At 35.7% G+C, this 20,582-nt stretch overlaps 1 protein-coding gene across 1 annotated transcript in view; it reads left to right on the top strand.

The window, feature by feature from the left end:
- Positions 1-20,582, top strand: part of LOC140168016 (tensin-1-like) — a 234,753-nt gene that overhangs the window by 31,964 nt on the left and 182,207 nt on the right. The window contains 1 exon segment of the mRNA XM_072191323.1: positions 14,233-14,270. Within this exon segment, the coding sequence (XP_072047424.1) occupies positions 14,233-14,270 (38 nt within the window).

The raw sequence follows: 20,582 nt of genomic DNA, 5'->3' as shown, positions 1-20,582 counted from the left end.
TTAGGGGGGTCAAAATCATGAAATTTCTACAAAATTGGTGCAGAAATGGGAATGTGAATACTCTTGCTCAATTATTGGGCTATCCCATGCACCCACCAGGTGTAAATTTCAAATGGGGGCACCCATTCAGACAAGCCAATTTGAAATTCACACTCCCTGTATGGAAGATTAAGGTCATGTCTTCCACAGGGGGTGTATGGATTTCAACTGCAATAGCCCATTTCACAAGAGCAAAATGTGGTGACTGCAGAGCTCTAACTTGCATTGCCACATGAAATGCACTAGAGACTAGATTGTAGTGGTGTGGGCAAGGGGGAAGCTGCCCCCACCTGTGAGAAGACTGCCCTGCCTCTTGTCCCCCTGTGGGATGCTGACTGCCCCTGATATTTAAGATGTTTAAGGGCTGGGGTATGAACGTTTGGACAGTATTTATTGTGGGACATTAGAGCACATCAGACATATCGAATTGCATTCTCAATACGAAGAATGTCATTCTGATATCAAATAATTTTGATTTTTGAAATTGCAATTTAATACACATTTTATGGCAAATCATTAAAAATTGATATTTTTGATATTTAACAGTACTCGAAGTAAACTTTATAAATGTGATGATTTATACTTAAAGTGTATGTAGGTGGGATGAAAAGCCGACGATCAATTGAAAATTGTGACCTTTAGTATTGAAGATATGGATTTTTTTTCCCAAAACACCAACAAAAAATAGGTCTTTTTGGGAAAAAAATCCATATCTTCAATATGAAAGGTCAAAATTTTCAATTGACCGTCGGCTTTTCCTCCCTGCTACATACACTTTAAGAATATGTCATTAGATTTATATAATTTACTTCGAGGACTATTATATATATATATATCAAAAATTTGAAAATATCAAATTTTTATAATTTGTCATAAAATTTGTATTATATTGTGATTTTCAAAAATGAAAATTATTTGATATCAGAAAGACATGCTTCAGTATTCAGAATGCAATTGACACGCCTGAGGTGCTCTCATGTCCCACAAAAAATACTGTCGAAACGTAATAAACGCTCATTTTTGATCCCTTAAGCCTTTTTGAAATTTTTTAGCCCATGACAATTTTCATCCCAATTTCCCTCCTTGATAATTGCCTTGCTCCCATTTCCCCCTTTTCCCCCACTGAAAAAGTTGCACCACTGCTAGTTTGAGTTAACTTTGCTACCCATGTTAGTCGGACTCTCATTCACGCGCGGATGGGAAATAGTGTTCACTTTATGTTTGATACGGTTTCTAGACTGACATTTTGCGTAGAACACGCTCCCGTAGTCCACTTTAATTAAAAATGTGCCCAAAGTGCTTTTTTTTTTTTTTTTTTCTACAATGGGGGTCAAAATTACTAAAAATGTATTATAAGGCCAATGGTGGTGATTTTGGTGTCTAAATATATGTTTATCGACATGAGAAAGTCATTTAGACAGTTTACGAAATCCAAAATGGCTTCCTTATGCTCCAAAATTCAAAATGGCGGCCAAAATGGTGAATTTTAGCCAAACTTATTTGAACGGCTTTTTAGGACGATGGTGGTGATTTGAGTGTCTATGAATATGTCTGTGGACATGAAACAGTTATTTACATAGTTTATCAAAATCCAAAATGGCTGCCTTATACACAAAATTCAAAATGGCCGCCAAAATGCCGAAAACTTATTTGAACGGTGCTCTCGGGCCGATGGTCGTGATGTGGGTGTAGGTATATGTTTGAAAACATAAAACATTCATTTATATTGTTTATAAAAATCCAAAATGGCTGCCCTATGCCCAAAATTTCAAAATGGCGGTCAAAATGTCGAATATTAGTCTATATCATTTGAACGGCATTCTCAGGCCGATGGTGGCGATTTTGGTGTCCAGTTATATGTTTGGGGATATGATAAAGTCATTCAGCTAGTTTACAAAATAATAAAAAATTGCCCTATGGTCCAAAATTCAAAATGGGGGCTAAAATAGTGAATTTTAGTAAAAATTACTTGAAAGATATTCTTAGGCTGATGGTAGCGATATTGGTGTATATAATATATGTATATGTTTGTGACATAAAGGTCCCTATAGTGTACATGACCAAGTCATTTAGATAGTTGATGAAATCTAGAATGGCTGCCCTATGCTAAAAAAACCAAGTGGTGGCCAAAATTGCAAATTTTATATTGATTTTATCTAATTATCATATAGACACCCCAGCTCCTGGGACTTAATTTTTGTTTTTAAATCTAAAGTCGCCGTGGCACAATATAATCACTTATAAATGGAACATAGATGCCCAAAATATTCAAAATGGGGTCATTAACCAAATGTTAATACTAACTAACACTATCACATTTGATGTCCATTGATCTATTATGATTTAAAAGGGTGGTCCAAAGACGATTGAAAATATTGTATATCCCGTAAAATGTAAACTAGTTCTATCTCTAAACCTGGGCACTTGAAGACCTTGGCGGCCATAATATGAAACATCATATAATAATCATTATAACGCAATAAAGTGATAACCCTAGAACTAAGTAGGGGTTGTAACAACCCGAAGGTTTTTCATCCGCCATAAAAAATATGTACGTCCAAACGACTTAAGCTAATCGTAGATCCATCAATTGCGCTCATTTTAGTGAAAAAATGTTTGCCCAAGTACCTTGCCCGGGGATAGGACCGACCATCAAAGATGGCCATGGGGTGGGGGAGGTGAGGCCCATCATGATTTTCATTTCACTCTTGTAAAATTATATAAAGATATATTGACTTTTTACTTGTTAGTTAGGTTGAAATAGTCATTTCCTTTTATATTTTTGAGAAAATTCGGTGAAAATCGCACTTTAGATTTAAAATCGTAGATTTTTTTGGCCGAATCTATTTTGCCTATACTTTTGTAGATAGCCAAAATTTCCCAATTTTACAAGGGTGTGCTAACAATATGACGTCATAGCGATACTATGTGGGGAATGTGGACTTTTTTTGGAATCCCTGGAGAGAGTAGACCTATAGCTATACTTTGGTACCAAATATAACGGCATATAGCGTTTGTAATTGAAAATTAGGGGGGTTGCAACACCCCATCCCTTTGTAGTCCGTGTTACAAAATATAGCTCAGTAGTTCTAGGGTTAAACTTACACACGTTTCCACTTTTGATCTGTTATGAGTGAAATTAATGTGCTAAAAGTGGAAATTATTGTTTATCATCTATCCTTGCTCAATGGACACTCGCCTTTTTTACAAGGATATCAGGTCTTGGTCAATATTATTACCAAACAAGCGAATGTGATGGCTTTCTAACAAATCCAGCTTTCGCAGTTACCTGACTCCAAGGAACAGTCGCTATATACTACTGAGAACTACTGAGCCATATTTTGTACCACGGACTACGAAGAGGGGGGGGGGGGGTGTTGCCCCTAATTTTCAATTGTATTAGGTACCAATGTATTAATAGCTATGGGTCTCTTCTATCCAGTGATACCAAAAGAAGTACAAACATTCCCCACATAATATCGCTATGACGTCATAATGTGAGCACATCCTTGCAAAATTGAATATATGAATGCACAATGCACCAAGTCCATCCTTTGGCCAAATTGAGTTAAGCATGGGAAATTTTTGCTTATACATAGGCCTATCATATCTATAAAAGTTGAATCCAAATCAACCCTCTACGTAATCCAAAATGGCCTATACCCGGCATGTATACACATTTGTTTTTTAGTTTTTTCAAAATCACTTTCGATGGACTTGGGTGGGTTTTGTATTCATGTATTCAATTCTGGTTATTTACAAAAGTATAGGCAAAATTGATCTTCTTCCAAAAATTCTACGAAAATGCGATTTTCCCCGAATTATCTCCTAAATATAAAGGAAAATGGCTATTTCAACCTAACTAACAAGTAAAAAGTCAATAAATCTTGGAATAATTTTACAAGAGTGAAATGAAACTGAATTTTACTGTAGAAACCTAAGGTGGGCCTCACCCCCCCCCCCCTATGGTCAATCATCTTTGATGGTCGGTCATACCCCGGGTAAGGTGCTGGGGTAAAAACCGAATCACTTAAAAGAGCGTACAGGATGGATCTACGATTAGTTTAAGTCGTTTGGGCGTAAAGACACGTGTTTTTTTATGGCGGATACAACCCCCTACGTAGTTCTAGGGTTAATCACTTTCCTTAATTGCATTATAATTATTATTATGTTTCATATTATGGCCGATCTTCAAATACCCCGGTTTAAAGATAGAAATCGTTTACCTTTTACGGGATATACAACAGTTGGCCACCTTTTTAAATCATACTAGATCAATGGACATCAAATGTGATTATTTGGTTAATGGCGCCATTTTGAATAATTTGGGCATCTATGTACCAATTACAAGTGATTATATTGTGACACGGCGACCTTAGATTTAAAACAAAAATTAAGTCCCAAGAGCTTAGGTGTCTATATGATAATTATGTGAAATCAATATAAAATTTGCAATTTTGACCTCCACTTGAATTTTTTTAGCATAGGGCAGCCATTTAAGATTTCATCATCTAAATGACTTGGTCATGTACACTATAGGGGCTTTTATGTCACAGATTTGATTTGATTTGATTTTATTCGGTACTCAGAAATTACAATGTCACATATAAATAGACAATTAACAATAATATAAGATGTATACATTTTTAAAAACAACACATTAAGATGATAAAACATTATAAAACCATTATAAAACCGCAGAGTACTAAGGATAGCCCAAAAAGCTTTTCAAAAGAAAAGCTTATTTCCATTGGGGTCCTCAAACATATATATAAGGGAAGGGGGAATGCAAAGAACACTGAAGACAAAAAAAAATGAAACACCAACACAAAATATTGCACATGAAGTGAGACCAGCTCACATTAATTAGCTTGACCAGCAAGGTGTTTTTTGACTGAAATTTTGAAAGTGTTGATTTTATTAACTTGCTTGATTCCCTTTGGCAAAGCGTTCCAATGATGAATAGTGGTGTTGTAAAATGTGTGACTAGCTTGACCTTTACAAAGAGGAACAACAAAGTTGTATGGGCTACCCCTGGTACTGTGCCTATGAGCTGCAGATATACGAGTAAAATACAATTTTAAATATTCAGGGGCAAGATTATGAACAATCTTAAAAACATATACCTAGACATCAATATCGCTACCATCGGCCTAAGAATATCTTTCAAGTAATTTTGACTAAATTCACTATTTTAGCCGCCATTTTGAATTTTGGACCATAGGGCAACTCTTTTGGATTTTGTAAACTAGCTGAATGTCTTTGTCATGTCCCCAAACATATAACTGGACACCAAAATCACCACCATCGGCCTGAGAATGCCGTTCAAATGATATAGACTAATATTCGACATTTTGACCACCATTTTGAATTTTTGGGCATAGGGCAGCCGTTTTGGATTCTTATAAGCAATGTAAATGACTGTTAAATGTCCGCAAACATATACCTACACCCAAATCACGACCATCGGGTCGAGAGCGCCGTTCAAATAAGTTAGAATAATTTCCGGCATTTTGGCGGCCATTTTGATTTTTTTGTATAAGGCAGCCATTTTGGATTTTGATAAACTATGTAAATAACTTTTTCATGTCCACAGACATATTCATAGACACTCAAATCACCTCCATCGGCCTGAAAAAGCCGTTCAAATAAGTTTGGCTAAAACTCACCATTTTGGCCGCCATTTTGAATTTTGGAACATAAGGAAGCCATTTTGGATTTTGTAAACTGTCTAAATGACTTTCTCATGTCCATAAACATATATTTAGATACCAAAATCACCACCATTGGCCTTATAATACATTTTTAGCAATTTTGACCCCCATTGTAGGGCACCCCCCGGAAAAAGCACTTTGGGCACATTTTTAATTAAAGTGGACTACGGGAGCGTGTTCTACATAAAATTTCAGTCTAGAAACCGTATCAAACATAAAGTGAACACTATTTCCCATCCGCGCGTGAATGAGAGCCCGACTATGTCTATAGGAGCTATACTAGCCACTTGTATACAACATTGGGACATTGCTGATGTCTCCTGTTTATCAGCCCCATGTATAGTTGGCCCCCTTCCTTGGCCCCTTCCTATCAAAACTATTCGATTTATTTCTTGTCCTGTTTGTATCCATGGGTGAAATAATCTTTGACCAATTCAAAAAGCATGTTATAAGTCTTAGAACTGTGAGGCACTATGTCTGAGGAATTAGATGATTTAAGGTGGTATACACCCTCTGATAAATTTTGTGACTAATTTTGCATTTTTCTCAAAAAATAACTACACACTGGTAACAAAAGTTATGTATATTATGGGGGCAAGGAATCCAATTACTTCACTTAAATTTTATGTGACTCAAGACAAGTGGTTCATTATATATGTTTAAAAAAATGAGGTACATTCTAGCGGTACCTCTTTTCTTGTCATAAATAATGTACCACTTGTCTTGAGTCACAGAAATTCCAGTGTAGTAACTGGATTCTTTGCCCCTATAATATACATAACTTTTGTTACCAGTGTGTTATTATTTTTTGAGGAAAAAGGCAAAAATAGTTACAAATTTATCAAGGGGTGTAGTACCACCTTAAATGTTATCGAATCTGTTGTGTCAGTAACAGCTTCTTGAGGTTCTTGACCAGACACAGTATTGCCAAATCCCTACCTTCCTGCCCATTTGGGCTACTTTAAACAAGTGTTGCCATACCATATAAAAATTTAATGAAAGAGTTAATTAAGTTCAAACCTTTTTTGCTCATTGGTGTCTTGATAAATTATCGCCTCAGAGAAATAAGTGATGATCATTACAAAATGAAAGAATACAGAAGACTGATCATTTCAACTGTTGCACATTGATTTAAATACTAGAAACACTAGACCAATAGTTGAGGTACAAGTTGAGTGAACTATAGTAGCCTTAAGATACATAGCTTGATTACAGATATATCAGATTTGGAGTTAGAACTGGACTTAGATTAATCAAGAAGGCTTAGGGGCCCATGGTTAAATGTAGTCAACTAATTTAGTCTTACATGAAAAGCAAGTGAAGTTTCTGGACTTGTATTTTAAAGGTGAAAATCTTGTTTTGAAATAGCTATTGGATTCAAGATAAATTAGAATGATGATGTTGATGATGATGATGATTTTGATAATAATGATGATGATGATTTTGATAATGATGATGATGATGATGATGTAAATGTAAATTCTATTGTAAATGCTCTAAACAGCCCTCCTTGAAGGTTCCAGAAGAGCTATCTAATGCTCTCCTGCAAATTCCAAAAGACAGTCCCTGTCAGATACTGATGATGGTGATCATGATGCGGGTGATGCTGATGATCATGATGATAGCAATAATGATGAGGATGATGATAATCATGATGATGATAATGATGATGTTGATGAGGATGATGATGATGTTGATGATGGTGATGATGACATTGGTGATGGTATGATGGGGATGCTGATGATGGCAATAATGATGATGATGTTGATCATAATGATATTGATGAGGATGAGGATGATGATAAGTTGATAACAACTACAACATCTTTAAAGCGCTGATCTGAAGCTATAAAATTCATCTCATGCAACTCACCAGTAATCACATCTTGACCATTTAGTATATATCACCTTATATCCGCCCTGTCCAGACGAGACACGCATACAGAATTACCTTGTGCAAAACACTTTAGCTTAAAGGGATGACATGTAACATGGTAGTGTACTAACCATTGCAAACCAGTTTAAAGTAACCTGCAATTTACAACAGAAGTTCTCAACTTTATATGTTTGTGGGCCACAAGGGAGCCAAACCAGCAGTAGCCTAGACTTTTTCTGGGTGAAGGGGGCAAGGTAACTTTCAAGGGGGAAAATTGAAGAAAAAGAAAAAGTACAAAAAAGGCTTTCAAATGTTACAAATCAGAGCAGCCAGTACCTGGGGGGAAAGACTTCTCACCGGGGTGGGGGAAGCTGCCCTCCCTTGGCCATGCCACTAGGCCAAACACATTTCAAATATATACATGATTGATGACAAAATACATCCCAATTTCTTAAGTTTTCCTTTTCATTTTTGAGTTGGTCAAGGGCCAAATGCCAGTGATTGGCAGGCCAAATTTGGCCCACAGGCTGCCTGTAGACTACAACTTACACACTTAGGTGTTCATCTGTTTAAACTGATCTAAATAAGTAAACACATATTTAGTGATGATGTTTGAGAAACAAGACATCAAATTTGTATGTTCTGATCAAAAGCCAAAATCTAGAACTACAGACGATAGACTAAATACTAATATTATTGTAATGTTCTTCACAAAGATGTGGAAAAGTTTAAGAAAACATGAAGAGGTTTGAAAACATTCTATTCACAGCAGAAAGCCATGTCTTCCCATGATGCATTGGTGAAAAAATATCTTACCCTTCCCAGAATTCTTTGCAACATGATGCATACCTGCAAATGACACTCCTATTACTTTGCACAGGTTTGCTTTGTTTTCGAAATAACATGTGTAGATAGTCAAGAAAATATACATATTTTGCAAGATCTGGATGTGCTCTGTTCATCACTGTACTTTTTGTCATCAACCAATGTTGGACCAGATAGCAAATCAGTATAGAAAATTGAAATGAAAGAAATGCATTATGGGAAGTGTAAGATATCTTCTGTGATTGCAGCCATTATCATCAATTCTCAGTTACAGTGACTGGTTTAGATTTTTTCCTAATTATGTATTATGTACTGGTTTATACATAGTACATGTAGACTGTATTGGCATAAGGCGTGACTGACAGACATGATTGTGCTATTCCAGTTGACATCCACAGCCCCTATGGAAGACATGACCTTAATCTCCCACATAGGGGGTGTAGATTTCAAATAAAGTCACCCATTCAGATAACCCCATTTGAAATTCACACTCCCTGTGTGGGAGATAATGTCCGTGTATTCCATAGGGGGTGTATGGATTTCAACTGGAATACCCCGCTCTATACTGTGCAGCCCATCCGTGTCCTCAAAAACTACTTTGTATTTCACTAAGACATAGTGGAGTGCCGGAATAGATAATACTTGAAAATATTAAGAAGGTTAATAGATACTTACTTGAGTCAATAGAACTTGAAATAGAAGTTCATGTGCCTCCTCTGAATGCTGATTTGTCATACAGTAGAGTTTGACTCGGGCAATAATTTGGAATGAACACACACACAGGAATAAGATACCGCAATATTGAAAAAGTTTCTTTTCCACATAGAAAATTGGATTTGATATGATATATTCAGTAGCCAACAATAAAATGTACTCTTCAGTAGACATCAAATATGATGTGCTATCTTCAGTAGACAGCAAATATTATGTTCAGCTATAATGTTGAATTTTTACAGCAAAGTGCTATCTTCAGTAGATAGTAAAAATTATATGCTCTTTAGAAGATGGCAAAATGATATGCTATCTTCAGTAGACAGCAAATATGATTCACTATCTAAAGTAGACAGCACATAATGATGCAATGTACTATCTTCAGAAGATAGCAAACATGATGTTCTGTCTTCAGCAGACCGCAAATATGATGTGCTATTTTCAATAGATAGCAAATATGATGCACTATCTTCAATTTAATAGACATCAAATATGATGTGCTATCTTTAGTAGAAAGCAAATATGATGCAATATCTTCAGTAGACACAAATATGATGCACTATCTTCAGTAGACGGCAAATATGATATACTATCTTCAGTAGACAGTAAATATGATGTGCTATCTTCAGCAGACAGCAAATATGATGCACTATAATCGGTAGATATCAATTAGAATTTGCTGTCTTCAGTAGACAGTAATTATGATGTGCTATCTTCAGTAGACAGCAAATATGATATGCTATCTTCAGTAGACAGCAAATGTGACCCCTCGGCACAACTGAGCCCTGAAGTCGCCAATCATCATTTTGAGATATTCAACCAAAATATTCTGCTTGAAATTAGCTTTAAAATGATGTATATCATGTCTATAGTACTTGACATTTAAGTAGTGAAAATCAATAAAACAGTCAATAAATCCTTTGTTTCCTATTGTTTATTGTTAACTTCGATGGAGCATATCTCAATAGTGGCACTGGCGACATTCGGGCTCAGTTGTGCCGAGGGGTCACAAATATGATGCACTATCTTCAGTAGACAGCATATAATGATGCAATATCTTCAGTAGACAACCAGGATGACACACTATATTCAGTAGACAGCAAATATGTGACACGATCAAGGGAAATGAGTCAGATGTTGCTAATATTGATTTTGAGATATTGGCAAAGAAAGTGTTAAAATTCTTTTGTTTTATATTGTTTTTAGCAATTGATAAATTGACGTATACAAAGAAAAAGTCGTATCAACATGAGGTTTTCAGTTTCTGAAAGCTCTAAATGTCATTTTTAGAAACATGTATGAAACTCATTTTCGACCAGGGGCGACATGTGACTCATTCCCCTTGATCATGTCACATATGATGTGTTTTTGTCAGTTGTAAATTGAATAGATGAATTCATTTTAGGATTCTGTAATTGGATGTCCAACTAGACATTAATTCAATTCAATTCAAAGGAATGAGAAAGATAAAAAAAAAGAAGGGAAACTTATGTTTTGTTTACATTGAGTGTTGGCATCAGTTATATTCTGTTTTTGGATTTTTTTTTTTTTTTTTTTTTTTTTTTTTTTTTTTTTTTTTTTTTTTTTTTTTTTTTTTTTTTTTTTTTTTTTTTTTTTTTTTTTTTTTTTTTTTTTTTTTTTTTTTTTTTTTTTTTTTTTTTTTTTTTTTTTTTTTTTTTTTTTTTTTTTTTTTTTTTTTTTTTTTTTTTTTTTTTTTTTTTTTTTTTTTTTTTTTTTTTTTTTTTTTTTTTTTTTTTTTTTTTTTTTTTTTTTTTTTTTTTTTTTTTTTTTTTTTTTTTTTTTTTTTTTTTTTTTTTTTTTTTTTTTTTTTTTTTTTTTTTTTTTTTTTTTTTTTTTTTTTTTTTTTTTTTTTTTTTTTTTTTTTTTTTTTTTTTTTTTTTTTTTTAAATTATGGAAACTAAACAACTTTCTTGAAGAGAAGATGATGTTTACAACAAATTACAGACCTCCTTGGACATAATGTTGTAAGAAAATGTATCCCTGTCATGAATACCTTGCCAATTACAGGTGCAGCACCTGTATGATACTGACCCTAACTAGCTCAAGTTATGTGATAATAATGGATAGTAATGACCTTACATCAATGGCCTGAACCTCTTGTCAACCTAAATGATTACATTACTTGCAATGACTCAGCGACAGAAAGTCGTATCTCCATTTGCTGCAGTGTGTGTGGTTGCATTGGCTTAACTCAAGACATAGTGCATGGCCCATGAGCATGTGTACCTCATGTATATCGCAGGGAATTGTATGCAGCAGCTATGGAGATACGCCTTTCTGCCACAGAATTATCGTAAAATGATGTACTGTATTGCTTCAAACCATTTATTAAATGAAAACAACATTATATTAGTTGCTAATAAGGCACTAACAGTTGCTGTCACTTTAACGGTTAACCCTTAGATAGTGGTCATAGATCCAGATGATAGTAAGATTACAAAAATGACATTTTTAAACTTTAAAAGTTTCAGAAGCACTAAAATAGTTATAAACTTTTAAAGTTGAAAGATGAGATAAAAGTGTAGAATGTTTGGATTTGGTTGATGAGGGACATAAACTGATGCCCATGATGTACCAAAAGAGCCATCTGTTCCATGACAAGGGCAATCCAAAATGCTGAAGCCATAGCCAGACATCTTCTACTAAACCATTTAACATAATATTTCTCTTCTATATGAGAAATGAGAGAAATAGTATGGAAAAGGACAACAAAATTCATAAAAAGATGAGCAAATATACTACAGACTCAGTATACATAATAAAGACTCACATTGTGTGTGCAGCAGTACCTTCTTACACACTTAAAACTACGGGGTCAAAAAATGACCCAAACGGGGTAATTTTTGACCCCAGCATAGTTATCAACTAAACACCATACCACTAACGGGGTCATTTTGACCCCATTGGTCGGGGTCATTGAAATGACTACGTATTTGGGTCAAATAGTAACCCCATTGGGGTCAAAATATTACCACATTTCGGGGTCAAATGAAATGACCCCTTCAAAAGGGTTGCCATATTGGGTTACTTAATGACCTCATTTCGGGGTCAAATGAAATGACCCATTTGAAAGGGTTGTTTTATAGGGTTACTCAATAACCACATTTAGGGGTTGTTTGGATTTTTTAGTAGGCCTATGGTCATGCTGGTCCCACCAGGACATAAGTGTGTTTCTGCACAGAGAAAGCATTACATAAACAGCAAACTGCAAAATGCATCTGTGTATCACACTCACACACAGTCAGTCATCGCCTATGACAGTTCACGTATTATAAGCTTACATGATATAAGCTTATAACAACTGCAGCCAAGACACCAGCCACGACAGCATGAAATTGGAATGAATCTGCGTGCATAGACAAGGGTCTATGCATCCTTGCAGTCTCACTTTTCAACTAACTTTTCATATTCCATCATGCAGACAAGCACACACGACAATCCGCTGAGCTGCACAATCAGAACAAATATGGCGCTGATGTGACCACGTGGGTAGCCGATGCACACCGTGTGTGCAAATAGTTCCGAAATGCAAGTCATTATAAAGTTGACAAATTGGGTAACTTCGGTCAAAAAATTAGTTTTATTTATTAATCAACAAACATTAATTGCAGCTCATGTTTAAACTCATTTATGAATTGAGATTTTCAAAGCGGAAGATTGAAACTAATATCAATGCGCGACGGTATCGGCAAAATGACCACTAAGTTTTTGACCACGTTCGTGCGTGGCTAAAATGACCTTGTGAATGTGGTCAAATTAAAACAGTACAACCCCTTGAAGGGTCAAAACAACCCCAAACGTGGTCAATTCAAAATGACCACGGAAAATATAACCCCGTAGTTTTTAGTGTGTAATGCTAGGCCGATGCTTGGTTAGCAGTTTGTTATTGTATGCCCTGTGTGCTCTGTCATATTTGTTGTCATAATTTCATGACTATAACTGGTCAGTTTAGGTAATGAATGAGTAAGTACATGGTAACAGTGAGATAATTAGAGTGAAATTTTGATACTGTGTCATAGCTCCTGTGGAAATGGTGGTGATTACCCCTCACAAAATGTGCCATTTTGGGCCCAGCCCCTGTCAGCTGTACAGCTGCTTGATTGTAACTTTTATCAAGAGAACTATATAAGTTAGAAATCGGTGTGACCTTTTTTAATTATCAGTTTTGAGGACTAAGTTACTAGTTTGGCACCTGCCCCTCATCATGGACTCCCCCCTGACAGAAATCCTAGCGATGCCACTGCGGTCATTGTGGGTCTGTGTCTGTGCTTTTGCCCCTAGAAGCCATCCATTGTGACCCCATCATGCTTCATATGGCACTGAATTTCAATTTATCCAACAGGTAGTTTCTTATTATTCTATGCTCTGTCATACCTGTTGTCATTACTGCAAGCATCATGAATATAACTGATCACATTCACCATGGTCAATTGATTGAGTTTGCTTAGGTGATCAGCAACCTGCTGCAGAGTAATAGAATAAAACGGTAGTAACAGAATTGGGCTCAGAAGGTGTTAGCTTTGAGGGTTTTTAGTTTGCAAGAGAAAAAACTTGGAAGTTTGGTGAAATAAATCAGTTCATTTATTTGATTGTTTACATCCTTCAACGCCACATTGTACAATGCAAGATCAATTAAGTAGTTATTTGAATTAGGAAATACAATGAACAGGATAAAGTTGAAAATCTATATGTGATATGCACTTAGCATGCTTAGTACACTGACCTTTTTACCAATTCAAACAAAACAAGAAGATGACTCTAAGCTTAAGTAAATACCAAAGAGCTCTTTTTGGAGCCACCAATGTAAATTGTTACTGTTGCACCTCTCGTTAAACAAAAAATGAAAGCCATACAGACAAGACATGAAGTGTATCATGTTTCATGTATGAATGCAAGGAGTTCTAAGTCAATGAGTCACATTGTGGTGGTACTTCTCAAAAAGTATCAAACCAACAATATCTGATGTTGCGAAGAAATATTATACTAAAAATTACATTACTGAACTTCAGTTTGACTAATTATGTATTTTATTGTCTTCTCATTTCAGTGTGCAAGTTTGCCTGTCATAAGAAGTGTGAATATAAGGTAAGATACTAGTACAAATGTACCATATCTCCTGATCCAAAGTTTTTTTCCAAGGTAACCTCGCATTAGGCTAAAAAATTGCCTAAAAGCCTACGCGCACATTTGTTTTTCTTAGCGCGTCCATGTCAGCTGAAATGGCAAATTCATCTTTTATTGGCATCTTTTGGGTGATTTACTATTTGGCTTGGGCTCCAATTTCTTGGCAAACCTGTTTATGTGGCAGCTACTTCAAACGTTGTATACTTTGAGTGAGATAGGTGCTGTAGAGATTTAGTTGTAGTATTGATAAAGATGTCAAATTAGCTGTGGTGATATGACAAGAATATCTTGGGATTTAACATGAGTAAAAGTTTGGTTACATTGCTTTTAAAGGTAAGCATTGTGATCCAAAGCTATCTTCTATCTAAGCATGCTAAATCTGCAGAGTTTCCCATTCGGAAAGGATCAGTACAAACAAGCAATCTTTTTGGACTGCAGGTAGAGAACATATTTTATATTGGAGAAGAGTGTCAAAATAGTTTCAGAGATATGCTTGTAGTTAAAAATGATGGATTTCATGTGACTTACATTGTTCACAGTGTAAATTGCATTCCTTGCAGTATTCAAACTTTGATCAACTCAGCTACATCAGAGTGGAAATGTGTTTCCCTATAGGGTGAACCATTTAAAGTAATATAAAGAATTATCTCCATAATGTATAGCATTTCTCTCAAACTAGAGGGCCCCTGCAGGAATATAAACCTGGCAAAAATGTGTGATTATACATACATTAGATTTGATATGATTAATGAGCATCATGATGCGCATACAATATTCAGTTATTCACCCAAGATTGCCAAATTGGATCTTTTCCACCCAATTGGGCTAAAGATGTCTGCATTGTCTGCTAACATTTGTCCAGGGTTGCCAAAATGTGCTGTTCCCATACAATTAGGCTAAAAAATCTGCACGCTAAGTTAAAATTGGGCTAGTTTTGCAAGTTTAAATATGTAACAGATTTTGATGCTTATTTCATTTCATTTTGCCAAACTTCATAGCATTTTGGAACAACCAAAGTGCTAAATTTCCTGTTTGAAGTGATTTATATTACAGCTTTATTGATTGATTTCAAAATACAGAAGGTATACGCACCCAATCAAGAGATGATCCACCCAATCGGGTGGCTTTATTGCTACAATCAGCAAAAGCACCCAAATTTTAGGATTTTGGGTGCTTTTTCAGTTGACTAGAATGAACATCACCAGGCTCATCCATCTTAGCAAGATGCAGGCTGCACCATGGCAATCCCGTATTCACCTCTAGTGTATAGGAGACATTATTAAGAATAAACAAAGCAATTGGTGTAAGCCTATGGAAATAGGTTAAACTGAGACAAAATAAGTAAAATTTTCATTCACATGAGACCCTGGTATGACATGTACAGACAATGTGAGAAATTATGCTGTGGGATTGCTATAGACAGGAGTACATTCAAAGAATTTCTATTGAAGGATCAGAATATTCGTAGTTTTTATGTTACATGCAGGGTATTTCAAATGCTAGTTAATTCTATAGTGTGTCTTGTCTCAAGTTGAGAGTAACGCCATGTTGGATTTTGTTTGCGAAAATTTGGCAAATTCGAATCAGTGCGTTTACGTGCTATCCGATCCCTTGAAAAAGAAATAAAAGTGCCAAATATCTAAATTATGAAACAGCTGTCAACAGATCAAAATTACAGCACGATGGTCTGTAATACATGTAATTATGTATGTAACTTGCAAATTCATTGCGTAAATCAACTGAAAGTTTGGAAATAAGCTTTTTTTTCATGGATATTGAACCATACTCTAAAAATAGGATGCTAAAATCATGAAATGCCCCTGTAATATCTAATGAGCAAATAATGTCATCACTATTGCTTGCAGTTGCTTTAATTTGTTTCTTTTAAATTTCAAATCTCTTGTTGCCCAAACTGATTGCTATTTGCAATGTGATCACCCGTCAAATCACCATCCATCACATTCTCTCATCGCGCTCCTCAACTCTCATCACTTTCAATATTTTCCTACTATTTCCGCTGATAACTCCAGAGATGTTTTGTAAACAAAAGATGTTTGGAATTCATCTCCGTATTTTTTGTGATAGGCTTTTTGAGATCAGTTGCAAGGAAGCGGGCTAGCCATGACATTTAATCTTCAATACGCTGATCAGGGTATGGTCGTTTCATGTCACTGTTATACATGACTGTTAACTACATTCACAACATATATTGGGCTGTTCCAGTTGAATCCTTACTCCCCCTATGGAAGACATAAGGCTCCTACACAGTGGGTGTAGATTTCAAATTCACCCATTCAGACGACCCATTTGAAATCCATACTCCCTCTGTGGAAGACATGACCTTATCCTCCTAGTCAGAGGGTGTAGATTTCAAAATCACCCATTCAGACCCCATTCACACTCCCTCTGTATAAGATTAAGGTCATGTCTTCCATAGGGGGTGTATGGATTTCAACTTCAATAGCCCAATATTTTAATAATTAGCCTAACTTTTCCCAAATTTACTGAACAGTATTCACAGTTTGATACAGCCACACATTAAAACCTGTGGATGGGTCAACCATATTTTTGCGTGCTTATAAAATTGATAAAAAACACACCGTTTTTCATATGAGCATTTCAAATTTAAGTTACCCAATTTGGCAATTATATTGTGTACCCATATTCCCTCTGTAGAAGACTTTAGCTAAATCACAGGGTGAGTGTAGATTTCAAATGGAATAGCCCAATGCTGGAGATGGTAGTTTACTCATTTCACAATTTTTTGGTACAAAAAGTGCGGAATATTAAATTTTTGAAACTGATTTTTTAAAAGCATGCATGGATGAATGTCAAAGCTCTGGAATACACTTATTAAAGTTTTAATATCATCTGCTTTGATTTACAAATCAATGGCAAAATGACATTAAAACTGAATTTGCTTGCTTATAAAGGACAGTAAATAGTAGCTTATTTGATTATCATCCATTGTACATAATACATGAAATCAATTCTAGATGCCTTGCTTTGATTTAGAGGCCTAAATTTAATGGGACAAAAATAACCAAATTTGTGAGACAAAATAAGTTTTGCAGGACTGTGACAGAACCAGGACTGATACAACCATGAGCAGCAGTCCCAGGGAATCCAGTGGTGTGTCCAGGGGGGGGGGGCTTTGGAGCTGAAGCCCCCTGCACTTTGTTAAAAATCATGTAAAATCAGCCATTTTTTTGGTGATTTTTTAGCCATATTCCCTAAATTTTGTGCTGCAAAAATTGATGGGCCCTGCTCATGTTCCTTGACAGCATTTACATGACAACAGCTAGAGCATAGGTAAGATTACTACTGTGCCATCTTCACTTCTCAAATACAATTCAAATAAGAAAAAATAAAGTCATTTTCCTTGAATGCCCTTTCATTCAAGTCCGATCAAGCCATCCAAAATTGAATTTAGAGAAACTCAATTCTGTATGTGCTAGTCAGAGAGGTAGTTGAACCCTATGTGATAGCTTCCTGTATTTGCAAAAGGGCATTGAACAAACATATAATACTGGGGAGCAAAAAACTATTGGGAGTTTTAAAATATTTAGAATAAAATGCAGCATTTTGCCATGCAGAATTATGTAATTAATGTTTGTGTGGCGTCCCAAGAACCTGTGATTGCAGAATGTTTGTACCAGTGGTGTAGCCAGAGGAAAGCTTCCCCTTTGAGAAGTCTTGCCCCTTCCCAGCGAGGGTAGAGTGCCCTCTGACAAAAATTCAAAAGAGAATTTGCTGGAATGGGTAGAGTGCCCTCTGACAAAAATTCAAAAGAGAATTTGCTGGAATGGGTGACTTTAAAATCCCAATTTTTTGCAAGATACGTGCAAAAATGTTCCTAATAATACATAATAGAGCCCTTTTTGGAAGCAGGAAGACATTTTTTACAAATCTTTGTAAGTTAAAGATACCCAGTATCCGAAAACCTGCGCCATGATCAATAAATACTGTGCCAACATGATGCACACCAGGAAATTTTTCCCCTACCCCTGCCTCTCCGATCACCAAAACCAGGAAGAATTTTTTTGGGGGGGCAGTGGTATAGACATGGCATAAGTCTTTCTATTTTGGGGAGGTGAAACCAAACCTGATTGAGGGGGCATTGGTTATTTTCTGTGATTTACTTCAAACTTTTCTCTTCTATTGAGAGTGATTTAGGAACAATGGTGCAAACAACAAAATAGTCCATTTTGCTCAAAATTGGAAAATTGAGTTTTGAGGTGAGACATTGCCTCTTTATCTAAACAAAATAAAACAGTAGTTCTTATAAGTGATAGTGCACAAAAACAGGATCTTTTAAAACAAATTCATCTATATACATGGCCCAAAATACAAGGTAGGAATATGTACTGGAGATTATTTATAGTCCAGCTATGTTACTTGATACATTAAGATAAACTAACATATCCACCAAGGCAGGTGTAAGTCTTTAGTCTAACATATCTACAGACAATGTATAAATAAGCTGGAATCTGGGTGAAGTAGTCAATGGCATGGCATTACCAAAAATATATATCAGATAAATTGATGTCAAGCACATGAGCAAGGAAACAAATCCAGGGACTTGGTGCTGAGGAACGTTCGCTGCAGATATTCTTCAAACTAATCCTTCGCAGCTAGGATCAGCATAATATGGGCTAACCAGTGGCATATTGGATGAAATTTACAAAGAGGAAAAATTGAAAAGGCATCATATTGATGCATCCATCAATTGAGGCGCCAGGAATATTTTTTTGGTGTTTTCCGAGTTCGATACCCAGCAGATTTTTTCCCATTCATTTTTAATCCAAAATTTGTTAATTTTCATGTGTAAATGGGAATATATTTTGTGCATTTTTTTTTTTTCTGTAACAGGGCAAATAGAGCCAAAAGTGCACCTCAAGTCGGCTTGGGAAAAATTATTGCTGCCAATGTCCAAGCAGTGTTGCCGTCACATTGTCTGTTTTTGCTTATGATATTGGCTGTTGCCACATTAAAATGATGTCAACCACCATCATCTGGGTCAAACATGGGAAAATTTGCCCAAGATTTATATTTTCTTGTTCTGACTGGAGGGGGGACCTCAAGTTGTTAGTTATTGGGAGGAAATCAAATGTTCCAATATCCACATACTCCAAGAGAAAACACTTGTTGGTAAGATTGACCAGGAATGTGCAGATTTTTGTTCTGCATTCGGAATGAATCATGTTTTAAATCAAATTGGCACAGGTAATAGTCAATTCACCTCTGGTTAGTCTTGAATGCTTGCCACATTTATGACCATGCAATTAAGTTACAAATTAGCTCAGGGAAATAAAATCCTATATGTACATGTGTGTCTGAAGATCTGAATTTATCTCTTACATTTCCAGGGTTCAGGACCATATCTGCAATAGCTGCCAGGTGTCAGATTTTTAGATGTATACAATATAGATTGCAGAAAGAACCAATAGCGTAAACAAAACAGACAATTCGCCTATTGCACGGTTCCGTCATATGCGATGAGAGCCTCGAACTGGCAATAGACATGAAAGGAAGTATTGTGTAACTTAACGCAATGTTATATTACTGGTTCAATCAAGGGTTCAATTCCCATTCATGCATGCTGCCAGGTTGAGGCTCTCCTCTCGCATATGGCGGAACCGGTCAATGGGTGAATATGACGGCAACACTGCCTGGACGTTGCATGGACGCAATTATTTTTCCTTGAGCTTTTATTGGCCCCGTAACCCATTACAGAAAAAAATGCACAAAATATATTTCCCAGCCCTCAATATTTCTCAAAATTCTGTTTTTTTTTACAAAAATCAAGACTTTAGATGCTGTAGTTTTGTCAAAATCCAAGATTTTGAATAAAGCGCAGGAACTGTTGATTGGAAATATTAGTCGAACGCGTATGCGATTTTCGTAACACAATACATACATGGCGAGCAGGATGGATATAGGCCTACACATCAAAGGATCTTACCGTAACACAACCGAAGGAGTGACACACATTGCCGACATCGGTGCTATAAAGTAAATTGAAATTCCAATTTTCTTTGCTTTACCGCAGTTGTTCGGCTCAAAATTAAAAGGGGATATATCTGACAGTCAAAGGTTAAAACATTTCATGGAAAAGAAATACTAATTTTTTTAATGGAAATGTTACAATATGGTGTTAAATACCATAATTAATAAGAATGTGACTTAAATAGGCATAAGGCAGCCATTCTATGTATGTATTGTGTTTTGCAGAAGAACTTCTCATGTATGTGAATTTATCATTTACATTTC

The sequence above is a fragment of the Amphiura filiformis genome, chromosome 13, assembly GCF_039555335.1.
Source record: "Amphiura filiformis chromosome 13, Afil_fr2py, whole genome shotgun sequence".
NCBI lineage: Eukaryota > Metazoa > Echinodermata > Ophiuroidea > Amphilepidida > Amphiuridae > Amphiura > Amphiura filiformis.
This window is presented reverse-complemented; position numbering and strand designations above follow the sequence as displayed.